Source organism: Hemicordylus capensis, chromosome 14 (assembly GCF_027244095.1).
Source record: "Hemicordylus capensis ecotype Gifberg chromosome 14, rHemCap1.1.pri, whole genome shotgun sequence".
Taxonomy (NCBI): domain Eukaryota; kingdom Metazoa; phylum Chordata; class Lepidosauria; order Squamata; family Cordylidae; genus Hemicordylus; species Hemicordylus capensis.
In genome coordinates, this window is record NC_069670.1 from 12,578,314 (window position 1) to 12,593,151 (window position 14,838).

At 50.9% G+C, this 14,838-nt stretch overlaps 1 protein-coding gene across 2 annotated transcripts; it reads left to right on the forward strand.

Annotated features, from left to right (window-relative positions):
- The first annotated feature begins 2,387 nt into the window (after positions 1-2,387).
- On the forward strand, positions 2,388-14,524 carry CHTOP (chromatin target of PRMT1). 2 transcript variants are annotated; one of them, XM_053277947.1, is made up of 6 exons: positions 2,388-2,712; positions 4,498-4,578; positions 8,206-8,356; positions 10,692-10,878; positions 12,340-12,474; positions 13,416-14,524. In XM_053277947.1, exons 2-6 carry the CDS (start codon positions 4,514-4,516, stop codon positions 13,616-13,618), a joined length of 741 nt encoding a protein of 246 aa, XP_053133922.1. In that variant the 5' UTR covers positions 2,388-2,712; positions 4,498-4,513; the 3' UTR covers positions 13,619-14,524. The 2 variants fall into 2 exon arrangements, with proteins under 2 accessions (XP_053133922.1, XP_053133923.1); XM_053277948.1 differs by having other exon boundaries at positions 2,389-2,712; positions 10,695-10,878.
- Positions 14,525-14,838: the final 314 nt, after the last annotated feature.

A 14,838-nucleotide genomic window follows, 5' to 3' on the forward strand; every position in this document is an offset into this window, starting at 1 on the left:
TGCTTTTGAGGCATTGAGAGCAGCACTCAGCAAAAAAACCCATCCTCCAAGCCCCAGACCTTAAAGACACTGTCATTCTGCCCATTGAAAGAGAAAGGCACTGAGGCAGAGATGATGTTATTGGGTCCAGAGCAGACCCCTCACACGGGCGTGATCCTTAACCAGAAGTGGTCAGTGGCGGACACTCCTTGAAGCTTCCTTTGCAGGTTTACACAGAAGCACATCCGAAGGAGATAGGACTGGTTGATTCACAAGCAAATGTGCAGCTGGGCCAGGTGCAAGGGGGCTTAAGATGCCCCCTGCCCTGGACTCCTTCAAGGGAACGTGGGATAAAAGCCTCGTGTCTCTCCCATTCTTCTTTCTCTTTCTTTATAAGTCTCCGGCCACATAAATGGTGCTTTGTAAAGAATAGGGGGGAAAGACCCTGCCCCCAAAAGGCTTACAATATAGATAGCAACACATCAGAGACATCAGAGGAACAGAACTGCATGTATTACGGTCATAGACCAGCAATTATTAAAACATACTGAAAAACATAAAATGGTGTAGATAAGAAAATACAGCCGAAATAGAAATCAGTTCAATTTTTTGAGGTCAATAGACCAGAAGTAGAAATAAGCCGTATTTAGATGCCGTTACGTGTCTATACCTACAAAGATTAGAATCATTGGGACAATGTTTTTTCCTTTAACACTCTATGGATGCGAAAGCTGGACTCTGAAGAAGCAAGATAGAAAAAGTATGGACGCTTTTGAACTTGGGTGCTGGAGAAGACTTTTGAGGAGACCATGGAGGCCAGGAAAACCAACCAATGGATCATAGTACAAATCAATCCAGAATTTTCACTTGAGGCACAAATGACCAGGCTCAAACGATCATACTTTGGACACATTATGGGAAGATCCAGCTCCCTTGAGAAGTCGATAATGCTGGGAAAAGTTGAAGGAAAGAGAAGAAGACGACGACCAGCAGCAGGGTGGATGGACTCGATGACGACAGCAATGAATGCACCACTGAGAGACCTTCAAGGCCAAGCGGAAGACAGATCATCCTGGAGAGAATCTCTCTATGTGTTCACTAAGAGTCTACACCAATTTGACAGCACTTAATCAATCAGAAATAAGCAACAATCATGTTTATAGTACAAATAGAAATCAATATGAATTAAAGTGCACTAAAATAGTTGTTGCTCCCTAAGCAAGTTCCTTCCCCAGTATGTTTCCCAGACTATTGGGAACACCTATATTGGGCAGCACCGATATAGGAAGATGCTGAAAGGCATCATCTCATACTGTGTGGCAGATGGCAACAGGTAACCCCTACCAAAGACAACCACAGGGCTCTGTGGTCACCAGGAGTCGACACCAACTGGATGGCACAACTTTACCTTTACTTTAAAATAGTTGTGCCCCTTAGCATTCACGATGAACCATGTTACACAGCACAAAACTTAAGCCACTCTTTCTGAATTATCTACATTAGAGACATCAGAGGAAAAGGGTAGATGCAAAGGTAAACAGGGGGAGGTGACTTTTACAGAATGGAAGAGCTTCAAGAAGCAATTGGAAGGAAGGGAGGGACCCTCTCACAGGAAGGATGGTCCAAGCATTTAAGATGCATACTGCCCAGAGCTCAACAGAGGAATGGTGGGATAAACATAATGGGGGCTAACTGGGAAAAAGGCAAGAAAGGGCTTCCAGTTGAGTAGGTGGCATGTGCTCTAATTGTCCCATTTCCCATTGACGGTCCCTGTTTCCTGGTAGTTTTCAAGGGCTGCAACAGCACTTTGCACAGGCCCAGAGACACTGTGGTCCTTGGCACTGCTGCAGTCTCAGCATCAATCAGGTGCTGAATCCCTGCTCCAGGCCCCGCTCTTATTACTCTATCTAGAGAACTATTTAGTTAATTATATTCCATTTTCCCCATTTCATTTTTTTTAAGTGTAAAAAATGAAAATCAAAGCACAAATAGCTGTTTTTAAAGAAACCCTTAAGGCGCGCCTGTTTTCTCAGGTTTTGAATTAATTCTAATTGGTTGTATATCCTAAGGGTTTTAATCATTTTATATTTATTGTGCTTTAACTGACGTGCACTGCCTAGGGATGCACATATCAAGCAGCAGAGAAACACGATAAATGGGGGAAAACCCATAAATAAATCAATAAACAGAAAGCTCCATCCCTTCGAGTCCCGATGATCAAAGCCCCGCCCACTGCGGGGCCGACCACGCCCCGAAGAGTACGGCGCTTCGGAAGGGCGAGCTGTCAATTGCCAAGCGAATCCCGCCCACACCCCGAGAACCGATTGGATGTGGTCAGGGCGCTCCGCGCGCTTGCGCATGGAGCATCGGCCTTTAAAAAGAAAACCTGCATCAGGGAGCCCTCCCCTGTTTCCGGCGTTGCGTCTACTGCCGCTCCTGCGTAGTAAGGAGCAGAGGCGGGGCCTCTTCCTCGCGTTCGGCCGCCGACGCATGCGCGGTGCGGGCCAAGAGAAAGCAGCGCCATTTTGCCGGGCTTCTGTGAGGAGGCGAGAGAGAGTGCGGAGCGCGGGGAAGACCAGGAGGATAAACGGGAGAACGACCAGTGAGGGGAGGCCGCCCGCCCACCGCCATCATCTTTGCATTCGGGGCGCCTGAAGCGGGAGGCCGGCTGGAGCTGAGCCTCCCGCCACCGCCGCCGCCGCCAGAGCCGCAGAGCGAGTCTCGCCCCCGACGGTGAGAGGAGCCGTTGCCCCCGGCTGGGGCGCGAGGGAGGGGGCGTGGCCTCGGCGGGCGCGCGCGTGCTCTAAAGGGGGCGGGGCCCGAGGGTGGGTCGCGCGGGACGTGCAGGAGTTCGAATCCCCCCGGGTGCAGGCTTGGTCGCGGGTAGGGTTGCCAACTGCCCCTCATTATGCAGGATGTCCCTCATTTCAGGGATGTGGTGCTGGTCCCTATAGAGACAGCATTGGTCCCTCATTTATTCAGTAGCATATAATTCAGTTGCATAGACGTCAGTGATACTCGGGCTGTTGATTACAACTGCGCATAGACCTCCCACCCAGCCCACCCCACCCCAAACTTGTGTCCCGCATTCTGGCAATGAAATGGTGGCAACCGTAGTGGAGAGGAGAGTTGGCCTGGTAGCACCAAGCACGAATTCCTAGGAGCATAGCAAGCTGCCTTGTGCTGAGTCCGTCTTGCTCAGTATTTTCCCCTTGGCTAAGCAGGATATGCCCTGATTTACATTTGGATGGGAGGCAATGACACGTGGGAGTGTGGCGAGGCATTCCCTTCAGGGCAGGGCTTTGGCCCCTCCTGCGGATGTTGGCCTACAACTCCCAAAATCTCTGGCTATTGGCCGCTATGGGGATTATGGGAGTTGTAGTCCAAAAACAACTGGGATGGGGCTGTAGCTCAGTGGAAGAGCACCTCTCTGTTTGCATGCAGAAGATCCCAGGTGTACTCCTTGGCATCTGCAAGACAGGGCTGAGAGATTCTTGCCTGCAACCTTGGAGAAGCCGCTGCCAGTCTGTGCAGACAGTACTGAGCTAGATGGATCAATCCACTGACTCTGTAGAAGGCAGTTTTTTCTGTTCCTATGAAGCAGTGTGTTCCAAAATGTTGCCATCTCTTTCTATGGTGTGTGTATTTGTCTGGTATTTTTCCCCCTTATAAAATGCATACACTGCTTTTCTACAAAGATTCTCTAAGCAAAGTGCAATATTTGACTTATTTATTGCATTTACATACCTCCCCATATAAAATCCCTGGGTGGTTTATAAATTAAAACATGACAGTTAAAACCATAGATTATATAAAACAAATTAAAATAACCATCAATGAAATTTTAAAATGCTGTAAAGTAAAAGCCTGATAAAATAGGTGCATTTTAAAACAGCCAGAGATGGGAAGCTTCTGATTTTGTTTGAGAACACATTCTAGGGCTTTGGGGCAACCCTAGAAAAGACCTGGTTTTGGGTTGGCACCAAATGAACCAGTGGTAACCACAACCAGACCTCCCCGATGATCTTAATTGGCGGCGGGGTTCATGAAGAAGAAGACGCTCTCCTAAACAGCACTCTTAAATACCCAAGGCCCAGGCCATTCAAGGCTTTATAGGTAATGACCAGCACTTCGTATTTTGCTAAATAGTAAATAAATAAAGCACTAAAGTGCAGTATAAATAGGATTCTTGCGCATGTGGGGGATTCTGTGCCCCACAGATGTGGACAAGTGTGATTGGGATGGTTCAGATAGTTTTTCTTTTGAAGGGCTAGGATCCTTTCATTAAAAGAACTGGAGAGAATAATTCAACCCCAGCACAGCATCCCTCCACTGGCTGTTGCTGGTGACTGTTTTGTGCTTCTTTTTAGACTGTGAGCCTTTGGGGGACAGGAAATCTTAAACCATTTTGAGCTATCCCCCCCCCCATTGAAAAATGGTATATAAACAGTAGCAGGAGTAAGTCCAAATCCGGCAGCCCTTTCTTCTTCCTAAACTGCCCTCTCTTCTCCTTTACAGATTCTGGGGACCTGAGATGGCTACGCAGTCAGTGCCGAAAGTCGTGCTTAAGAGCACCACCAAGATGTCCCTCAACGAGCGGTGAGGAACCCAACGGCCACCTTCAGCTCATAAGATTTTTTTTTCCTCCCCCCTTTTGGCTTAAGTGTCACTATGTTTGGTACCCAGAACCAACATGGCTGTTGCCCTGGTGTTAATCTGCCCAAATGGGGGGGCCACTGGCTTCCGCCTTACAACCCAGAGCAAACGCTGGTACAAGAGGTTCGCAGGGCAAAATGGTCTGTCTGATAATACGTTGAAACCATTAATGTGGTGGGATGTGTTCTAAGGAAAAAAAACCAACAACCACCTCGCACCCTCCTTCTTCTTCCACATGTGTCCACATTATATAGGTGACCCCTGCAGCGCAGTAGCATGTGACCTCCGCTGCGGGAGGCTCTCTGCTGTGTCCGAGGCAGACGCACGTGGCTGTGTGGTCTGGCCTGTAAGAGGCAGGCAGCTAGCCGCTCTGATCAGCCCAAAGGCTCCCTGGCACCGGCCTTGGACCTTGTAAGAGGCGAGCTCTCTGCTTCATCCTCCATCTGCTGCCTTGCCTCCGCATGCCCTCTCTTCCTTTCCTCTGTCCTTTCTTCCCTTTTCACATTTCCAAGCTTAGCTGTCTGACTAGTGGGTGATGCTTACAGTGTGCTGCCCTGCTGGGTAGAGTTTCCCTCCTGTTAACCTAACAGCAGGTTAACCCTGCTGTCTCTCTTTTTCAACACACATTTTCAGCCTCATCCAAAGGCAGGCCAGGCGGGGGGTGAAGGAGGCCATAGGCCTGCCGATTTAAATGTTATGGAAAGCTGTTGCCATCGTTGCAGTCTGCTTCTTTCATTTCAATCTTTAAAAAGTAGTGTTCATGTGCCTGGGAAAATATATTTTAAGCATGTCGTGTAGAGGTTAGAGTGTTGGGCTAGGACCAGAGGAAGCCGAGGTTCAAATCAGGGTTCCCTGGAACAGGGATGCTCAGGTGTTGTCGATCACAACTCCCTTCATCCCCAGCTGCAGTGACCTTTGGCTTGGGGTTATGGAGTTGTAGCTGGCAACCTCTTGGAATCCCTGTTACAGGAAACACTGGTTCAGATCCCCTTAGAAAGTCCCAGGATGACCTTAGGCTAGGCCAGGGCTGCTCAGCTTTGGCCCTCCTGCAGATGCTGGCCTACAACTCCAATAAAAAGGTACGGTAAACTGTGCCATCATTCAAGTTGATTTCGACTCCTGGCACTCACAGAGCCCTGTGCTTTTCTTTTGGTAGAATACACGAGGGGTTTACCATTGCCTTCCCCTGCGCAGTATGAGATGATGCCTTTCAACATCTTCCTGTATCGCTTCTGCCCGATATAGTACCAGCGGGGATTTGAACCGGCAAACATCAATCAAGCATGTCCCCACTAATCCCTGGTTATTGGCCACTGTGGCTGGGGATTATGAGAGTTTTAGTCCAAAAGGGCCGTGAGGGTGAGCAGGCCTGGACCAGGCTGAGAGTAACTTGTCCAAATTGTAGCTGATGTAGATGCCATTGGTTCACTTCTCCTGTTTCAGCAGTGCCCAGATCTGGCCATTCTGTAATGAAAGGGACAGGCAGTCTTTCCCAGGGTTGAGGCCACGCAGTCTTGGTGACGAGTAAATATTTCTCTTATAATATATAGCCCAGCTGCACAACCTCATCCCTCCCAGCTGTTGCTGGATTACAGCTTCTTTCATCCCTGACTGTTGGCCACTGTGTCTGGGGGTGATGGGTTATACAAGCTATTGCTTGATTATTTTTAAATGTGTCAGGGTAGCCAACGTGTGGGGTGAGCCTGTCTGGCGACCTCTTTGGAGAGGAGCAAAAGTGCATCCTGGTGATGGTGCAGCCCCATTTGCACGCCTGCCCGTGGCTCCCACCCTGCTCTGTTTCCTGCTCTCCAGTTTGAGTGATCAAGTCACAGGGCTGTAAGGTGTAACGTAGGCACCATCTTAAGGTTTTGGGTGTGTAGAACACTGGCCCAAAAGGTTGGGTTCCACTGGCACCTCGTAATGGCTCTCCACCCTGTTCTGGAGGCCTGTTTGGTACTGTCGGATCTCTAGCCCCTGCAGTGAGCGGGGTCCTATCTTGGAGGCAGAAGGGAGGCGGGCTTTGCTCTGAAGGAATCTCCTTCATTTTGCCTTAGCTGGTTCCCTGTAAGGTGGTATCTACCTGTTGGCAGTTGGTCTTCTGGGCTTAACTTGGACAAAAGGGTCCTGCAGGCTCCTTAGCTTGGTGGTTCCCTCTGGGGAAGGAGGTAACGGGGAAAGAGTCTCAGCTCGGGCACTTTTTGGTGGTCCCACCTCTTGCCAGGTGCAGGCTGGAGATGCAAAGAGAACTGCTTCTGCAGTCAGATTGGAGCTTTGCCGCCAGATTTCTGAAGGAGCTTGACCATGGAGAAATCGGCCTTTTAGTCTGCCCACTCGTGCAGTTGGATCTAAATACACCCACACATGCAAAGCCAAGGATTCTCCCCATGCAAAGCCCTCATATCCCACAGGGTGTTGCTCCAGAGCTCTCCCACTGTCGATGTGGAGGTGCGGCTATTAGCAGGGTAGGGGTGAACTCTCCTCTCCCCCCCTCCCCGCCTGCACAGGCATCTACAAATGGACTTGCCAGCTCACCATTGGCAGATGCCCCCACACTTCTGGCGAGCAGGACGCACAAATATCCTCCCCAGAGGTCTCATTTCCAGTGCCGTATTTTAGCAAGTAGGAAATAGCAGGAATCCTTTCCGAGCAGGAGGAGAGGGCTCCCACGGCGTCTTGCCATCTCCATGACCCAGGGCAAATGACGGAGGAGCTGCTTCTCTCCTGCACCCTCTGCCCGGGTGTCAGAAAAAGATCTGAGGGAAGAAAAGGGATTGGTGGCCACAAATAATGGCTGGCAAGTGAGTGAAGCCTCAGTTTGTAGATCCCTGCCCTGGCGTGAAGTTTTGCTCCAACCCACGGATGGATTGTGCAAAAATCTAGTTTGCTGCTGCTGCTAGTGACACAGAGATGTTTGGTAGCCTGCACTGTCTTTTAAGAGTGGTCTAAATTTAAAGCTCTTGCTTCTTGCATCCAGGGAGTTACAAGCTGCCAGAAAAACTGAAGTGGCAGTTTCTAGTTTTGTGAGGGCAGAGAGAGAGAGATCTAGTTCTGCTAGAGTTAGATGAGGTTTGATCTTTCAAGCTCTGGGACACTGTTCCTTCTAGGCGGCATTAGGGCTCCTCCCAGCTTGATGTTGCTCCCTCCAACTTCCCTTCTCAGCCATCCGCATTCCCTTCTCAGCCCCACTTTGATCTCTCCTTCCCCCTCCTCCATCTTTCTCCCTCTTTCGCACCCCCATCTCTGCTTACTGCTTTTCATTTCCATCTCTTGCCTCTTGGGAATCGTAGCCACTCCGGTAAAGATTTCCACTTTCTGGTTTTAACGCGCTACACTAACCCATGCCTCTTGTATGTCCTGTCCTTGCACGCTTTCCTGGAAAAAACGAGGCCATCGGTAACTCGTTTAAAAACGCGATATTAAGGGTGTACCGCGTTGTTGCACTTTTTTAAATAAAAAAAAGCAGTCCGTGGGGACACGGCTGCCTGCTCTAAAGGGCCGCAAAATGCCAGTTGAAATGCTTTGTAATGCCAACCTTTTTCATTTAAACACCCGTTTTGTTCGACCTTGAAGCTTTACTAACATGCTGAAGAACAAACAGCCGATCCCCGTCAACATTCGAGCCACCATGCAGCAGCAACAGCTAGCCAGTGCCCGCAACCGGAGGCTGGCCCAGCAGATGGAGAACAGACCTTCTGTCCAGGCCGCCTTAAAGCTCAAGCAGGTGAGAGAGCGGGCTGGGACTGGGGGGCTGCTGCGTGCCCCTCTTTTTATTTGGGTGTGGGTCACATAGGACGAGTGGACTGGTCCGTGGGTTAAATCCTTCCCAGCGCCAGCCATTTCTCTTTTGAGCAGACCTGGGCAATGTCTTGGGCAATGAGAGCTCCCTTCATCCTTGACTTTGTGACCAGGGCTGGTGGGTTTTGTAGTCCACAGTCGGGAAGTTACCCAAGGCTGCTTGGAAGGATCTTCACGCAGGGGTGGGCAGAAGGTATACTGCAATTGATAATTGCGTTTCTGTCTCGCCTTCTTCTGATCATGGGACTCGGGGAATTGTGCCCATTTTCCCCAAGTGAAAAGAGAACATGGGAAGCGGACTTCTGCTGAGTCAGACCATTGGTCTATCTAGCTCAGTATTGCCTACACAGACTGGCAGCGGCTTCTCCAAGGTGGCAGGCAGGAGTCTCTCTCAGCCTTATCTTGGAGATGCTGCCAGGGAGGGAACTAGGAACCTTCTTCATGCAAGCAGGCGGGTACTCTTCCCAGAGCAGCCCCATTCCCTAAGGGGAAGATCTTCCAGTGCTCACACATGTCTCCCATCCAAATGCAAACCAGGGTGGACCCTCCTTAGCAAAGGAGACCATTAATGCTTGCTGCCCCAAGACCAGCTTTCCTCCCATGCAACTAAAGTGGAGGAGGTGCAGGTATGTGGCTTCCCTCCGAAAGAGGAGTGTGCGCACCCCAATTTCTAACAGTCTTGCTCCAAACCAGGCTGCCTGCACTCCCCATAGAGGGGGAGAACGCTCCCTTTGCTGAACACAGAGCCAGAGTAGGGTCCTGTTCACTTTCTTGGCTGTGTTCTCTTTAAATGGCAGCTCTGCATGACTCGGGATAGCTGGTAAATAGAGCATGCCTGCCCCGCCCAGCTGGAATCGCCACGAATGGCGCTTGCTGGTCTTTAAACGGCCCAGAGAGCTGTCAGCCTTAGCAGCCCAATATCAGGCCAATCCAGGTGCTTCCTGTGGGTGCCTTTGGCCTTGGCCGAAAAGACGCCGCTTTCCTGTGAGGTCTGGTGTCACTTGACACACCCACTGCAGAATGATCCGTCCGGAGCAGAACTAACTGCCTGAAGCAGAACTGCACCACTTTGGCCCTCCTGTAGATGCTGGGCTACAACTCCCGGCGTCCCTGTGGCTGGGAATGAGGGGAGCTGTCGCCCAGAAACAGCCAGAGGGCCAGAGTTGTGCAGCCCTGGCCTAAGGGAGAGGAGGTTGGAATGTAGACTGCCCAGCCTTCAAGCCCAGAAGAAAGCAGAGGGCATAGGAGAGCCCGGTCAAGGCTGGGCCAGACGTGCACGTTCTCTCCTGGACAGCCACTCCAATCTGGTCTGACTTCTTTCTTTCTTTCTTTCTTTCTTTCTTTCTTTCTTTCTTTCTTTCTTTCTTTCTTTCTTTCTTTCTTTCTTTCCTCACCCAGTGCTAGTCGTGCGCAGGGCACTTCCATGCATGCAGCGCCTCAAAGAAGAGCCTGTTAACGTTTACTTGAAGAGGCTGTGGCATCTCAGTCTTCTCTGTTTCCTCCCCTGACAGTCTTAAAGAGCCGGTGCTGGGATTAGCGAAGGCACTGGCTTTGTCCGAAAGGGAGTGTGTCTGCCAAAGACCTACACGGTGCCGCTGCTTAAGCCCCTTCTGTGAATGACGGCCTCGAAAGCTGCCTTCTGCAGAGCCCTCCCAGCGGTCCGCCTGGCTCGGTGCGATCTGCTGTGACGTGACAGTCAGCAGCTCTCCGGGGCCTCTGGTCTTCCTCTACTGCCAGGGGTCCTTTTAGCTGGAGATGTGAGGGGCTTGAACTGGTGGGGGCCTCCTGCATGCACAAGCAGCAGGTGCTTTGCCACCACGCTGTGGCCGCTCTTGAGTCTACTGAGATGCATTTTGGCACGACTGGGAAACTCCACCACTTCTTGCGCTCCTGCTTTGTAAGCTGGACAGCCGAGGCCTAAATTACGTGTAGAATGATACATGGTTATGTATAGCATAAATTGAATTGCCATTCGACATGATGCCACGGGTGGAATGGCCATGATCACGTAGCCGGCAGCACGTTGTCAACATGGCAACCGCTCTGAGGCAGCTTCCTAGGCACGTCTTCATTTTCTAGTTCCCTTTCTCCCAAAACAAATCGTCCTGCTTCACTCTTTCCTTCCTAGGGCTTCTGCACACATTTCAAGAGGGCGCGGCTCCTGCACCTTGTCTGTTCGTCCGTTCTCTCCCCCCGCCCAGTCGTCCCCTCTTTTTTGTTTTGCGTACGGCCCTTCCCTGTTTAACACTCTCTTCTTCCAGAAGAGCCTGAAACAGCGCCTGGGGAAGAGCAACATCCAGGCACGCTTGGGCCGGCCAGCAGGGCCCCTGGCCCGTGGAACATTAGGTGGCCGTGGGCTGCTGATGGGCCAGAGAGGCTTGCCCCGAGGAGCCATGCGTGGCGGGCGCGGAGCACGGGCACTGCTGCGCGGAGGAATTCCCCTCAGAGGTGAGTGTGCAAGATGGAGTTGAGCAAAGAGCACGTGAGGGACCCCTAAATGGAGACTGCTTTCCTGTGCCTTGCCTTCTGCATGTGTCTTGCATGGAGTCCTGCATTCATTCATTTTATTCATCCCATTTATATACCGCCCAAACCTTCGTCTCTGGGCGGTTAACATAAAACAATTAAAACACATATAAAAAGTTAAAACAACTCAACAATTTAAAATCAGTCACAAAATTAAAACCAACCAATTTTAAAAGGCTGAGAAAGCTTGGTTAAAAAGATGGGCTTTTAGATGTGGTTTTTTTTTTAAATTGCCAGAGATGGGGAGGATTGTATCTTAGTGGGGAGTGCATTCCACGATCTCGGGGCAGTAACCGAGAAGGCCCATCTCTGTGTAGCCATCAGACTAGTTGGAGGTAACTGGAGTCGGACCTCTTCACATGACCTCAGTGGCATTTGATGGCATTTCTGTCCTGCCCTCCATCTAAGGGAGGGGTTTCTGGCCTTGGATGCCCAGATGTTGGACTGCAACTCCCATGGTCCCCAACCACAATGGCCTCAGACTGGGGATACTGCAAGTTGTCCGGGAACAGCCAGCACTGAGGAGCGCAGGGCAGTATCCCTGGCTCCCAGCGGCTTCTCATCCTCACCACAAGCCTGTCAAGCAGGTAAGCCTGAGAGATGGGGACTAGCCCAGGGCCGCCCATTGGATATCTTGGCAGAGGAAGGATTTGAACTGGGGTGTCTCGGTTCCAGGTCCAGCAGACCAGCCACCCCACTCGGTTGGCTCCCAGCTTGCCTGCTTGGAAAAAGCTTTCTGAATAAGCCGGTATGCCTTCAACTCTCACAGGGCTCTGATGCCATGTCTTGTCTTTTCACTCGCCTTAGAAATATTGCAGACACTTTGAGGAGGTGGGGAGAGAGAAATGTGACTGAAATTTGGGTTTTCGTAATGCAAACTCATTCCCCCAAAAGCAGCTCCCCTAAGGTCACCGCTGCACAACAGAATGGCTTTTAATAATTATTATTTCTTAAGCCGCTAAGAGCAGCACTCTGAAGACAAAAATTAGCAGCGCGGTCCTGCCTGCAAGGTTATGGCCTAAACCCTCCGGCTGTTGGACTACAACTCCCATCGTCCCAGCCACAATGGCCAGTCGTCAGGGATGGTGGGAATTGTAGTCCGACAGCTGCTGGACGGCCTGAGTTCTGCAGCCCTGGTCCAAAATGTCCAGGGCAGCAAAGCATCTAGGGATCTGGAAGTGAATTCCCATTGCCCGAAACGAAAACGTAAGCTGCGTTCATCCCTGGGAGGACCCGCGAGAGTTGCACCATTTTAGGACCTTGTGAAGCTCCCCCATGCAGAAATTGCGTTCTGAGTTTGCCAAGGGGGTTGTCACCCCGACATGAATCATTCTTCCACTGTTCGGCAGGTGACACTTTGCTTTCCTCTCTGCCTTATTAAAGGACAAAGTTTGCTTCGGGGAGGCCGTGGCCTCGCCCCTCGGATGGGCCTGAGACGGGGAGGCATCAGAGGGCGGGGCGGACCCGGCAGAGGCGGACTTGGCAGAGGAGCCATGGGGCGAGGCGGAATTGGCCGAGGTGAGCAAGATGTACACTTGAGAACTGACTTGATCCATACGCAGGACGACGACTACGGATATTTAGATTCCATTTTCCAACCAAAGTTCTCAAAGTGGTTTGCATAGAAAAGTAAATAATACATAATTAATTAAGATGGTCCCCTGTCCCCAAAGGGGGCTCACAATCTAAAAAGAAACATGAGGCAGAGACCAGCAATAGCCACTGGAGGGATGTTGTGCTGGGGGTGGATAGGGCCAGTTGCTCTCCCCCTGCTAAATGGAAGAGAATCACCACTTCAAAAGGTGTTTCTTTGCTCAGTTAACAGGGGCCTCGGCGCCTGTTCGGGTTTCTGCTTTCTGGAGCTGCCTGGAATGATCACCTTAATCTGAAGAACTGTGCTGGCTGCTAATTGGTTTCTGGATCCATTTCAAGGGTTGGGGCATGACTGTTAAAGGCCTGTATGCCTTGGGATCCAGATATCTTTAAGGCTAACCAAGGACTCGCGTGCGATTCAGCAAACAAGATTGCCAGGGGAACTCTGCTCCACTTGCCAGCATTTCTGGAGGCCTGATGGCCATGTTTGCAGGGAAGGGCCTTCTCTGTGGTTGCCCGACTTGGAATTCCATCCTTGGGAAAGTCTGTTCTCTCACCTCCTTCATAGTCTCCCCTAGGAATCTAAAGACTGTTTCATTCAGACATGCTTTTGGGGGATAAGGAAGATCTGTTCTGTGACATTTTATCACTTGCTTATGGAGTTTTAGTGGTCGTTTCATCTTGTCTCCAGTTTTTGTTTGTTTTTAATTATTCTAGTTTTGTTTTTAAACATGCTGTTAACTGCCTTGGGGCCGTTTTAGCAAAAGGCAGCCCAGATTTATGAAAAGGTGGCAGTTAACTGGTGCAGCAATCCACTGGCCACGATGCCAGACTCTTAACTCCCAATTTTGCTTCCTTGTGGCCAGGTCGCGGCATGGCCGGCCGGGGAAGAGGCGGCTTCGGTGGCCGCGGGCGAGGCAGAGGGCGGGGAAGAGGGTCTGCCCGCCCTGCGCTGACCAAGGAGCAGCTGGACAACCAGCTTGACGCCTACATGTCGAAAACGAAAGGACACCTGGACGCCGAGCTAGACGCCTACATGGCACAGACGGACCCCGAGACCAATGACTGACATTGCTCCCTGTAGACATTTGGGCGGGGGTCTCGTGTATCTGTGTGTGTGTGTGCGTGCGTGTGGGTCCTCCCCCCCACCCCTGTAAACCAGCAACCGCTGGATTGTCCGGGGAGGACCTGAGGGGTGGAGAGGGGCTAGAACCACAACTCCGATGTGTTCCTTTTACATTTTGATACTCTTTTTTGCGTTGTATAAAATGAGGCGGGGGGTGGGTAGTGTGATTATAGATGCACACAGTTCTTCAAAAGTGACTGACATGCCACCCACAGACGGCCTTCACTCTGAGCAACTCGGGAGCATTGAACACCCCTGCCCCCTTCCTAAAACTGAGAAACTTTGCATGCATGATCCCCTCTTCCCCAGGACACCCCCCCCCCCATTATTTGGAAGGTCTCTGGTGCTTCTGTGAGCTGTGACATTGAAACGCTACAGCTGCTATACTAGTGGATAGCTATTCACCACCCAGTGTGGCTTAATTTCAGCTGTTTTCTGCCCGACAGCCCGGCTACAGTTTATTGGTGTCTTCCCCTCTTCCCGAAAAACCCAGGCCCGGCTTGAGTTGAATTCTCGAAGGCGGTGTGGCTGCAACTGACATTTCAACCATGGTGGTGTTTTGGCTTCACGTCCACACTCATGTTGCCACCCTGCCAGTTGAAATACCTTTTTGTGCGTGCGTGTGTAAGGCGCCAAGGAGGCGGTTGGTTCCGCCTCCCCCTCGGCCACCGGGGAGTCCTGTGAGTTTGACCCTTTTGCTCCAGTTCGAATGGCATCTTGTATTTTCTGGTTCACTGTACGAAACAATTGCAGGGAAGAAAAATCTGGCTTCGTGTGTGCGTGTTTTTGTTTTTCGGTTAGAAATGGAATATTTGACTGCTTATAAAGAATACTTGGATTCTAAACAGACACACCACTTTCATTTACCTGACTCTGCTCTTCGGTTCGAAATCTCACCCTGCTAACAATTGCTCCGTGGTCCCTTTTGGGACTGACTTTTCTCCTCCACTCCATCCTTTCTGGTCTCCATGTTGACTTTTTCCTACTCATCTCTCGCGCGCGCGCTCTCTCTGGGAGACTCCATGTCTTCAGCTACGCTACTTTCCAGTGTGTCCTGCTCTTTTCTGGGCCCTCCTCCCAGTTAGTTTCGTACAGCCCTAGGTCCCCACTGCCTGCCTCTGTTAGGCCAGCTGCCTTTCGTGCCCCTCGCCGAGTCTCTACTC

What these genes read in the sequence shown, in the direction of transcription:
- CHTOP (XM_053277947.1), top strand. Translation starts at nt 4,514, where the DNA reads ATGGCTACGCAGTCAGTGCCGAAAGTCGTGCTTAAGAGCACCACCAAG. An exon ending in AAGATGTCCCTCAACGAGCG is followed by an intron (nt 4,579 to 8,205) that starts GTGAGGAACCCA and finishes TCGACCTTGAAG; the next exon opens with CTTTACTAACATGCTGAAGA. An exon ending in GCGAGGCGGAATTGGCCGAG is followed by an intron (nt 12,475 to 13,415) that starts GTGAGCAAGATG and finishes CCTTGTGGCCAG; the next exon opens with GTCGCGGCATGGCCGGCCGG.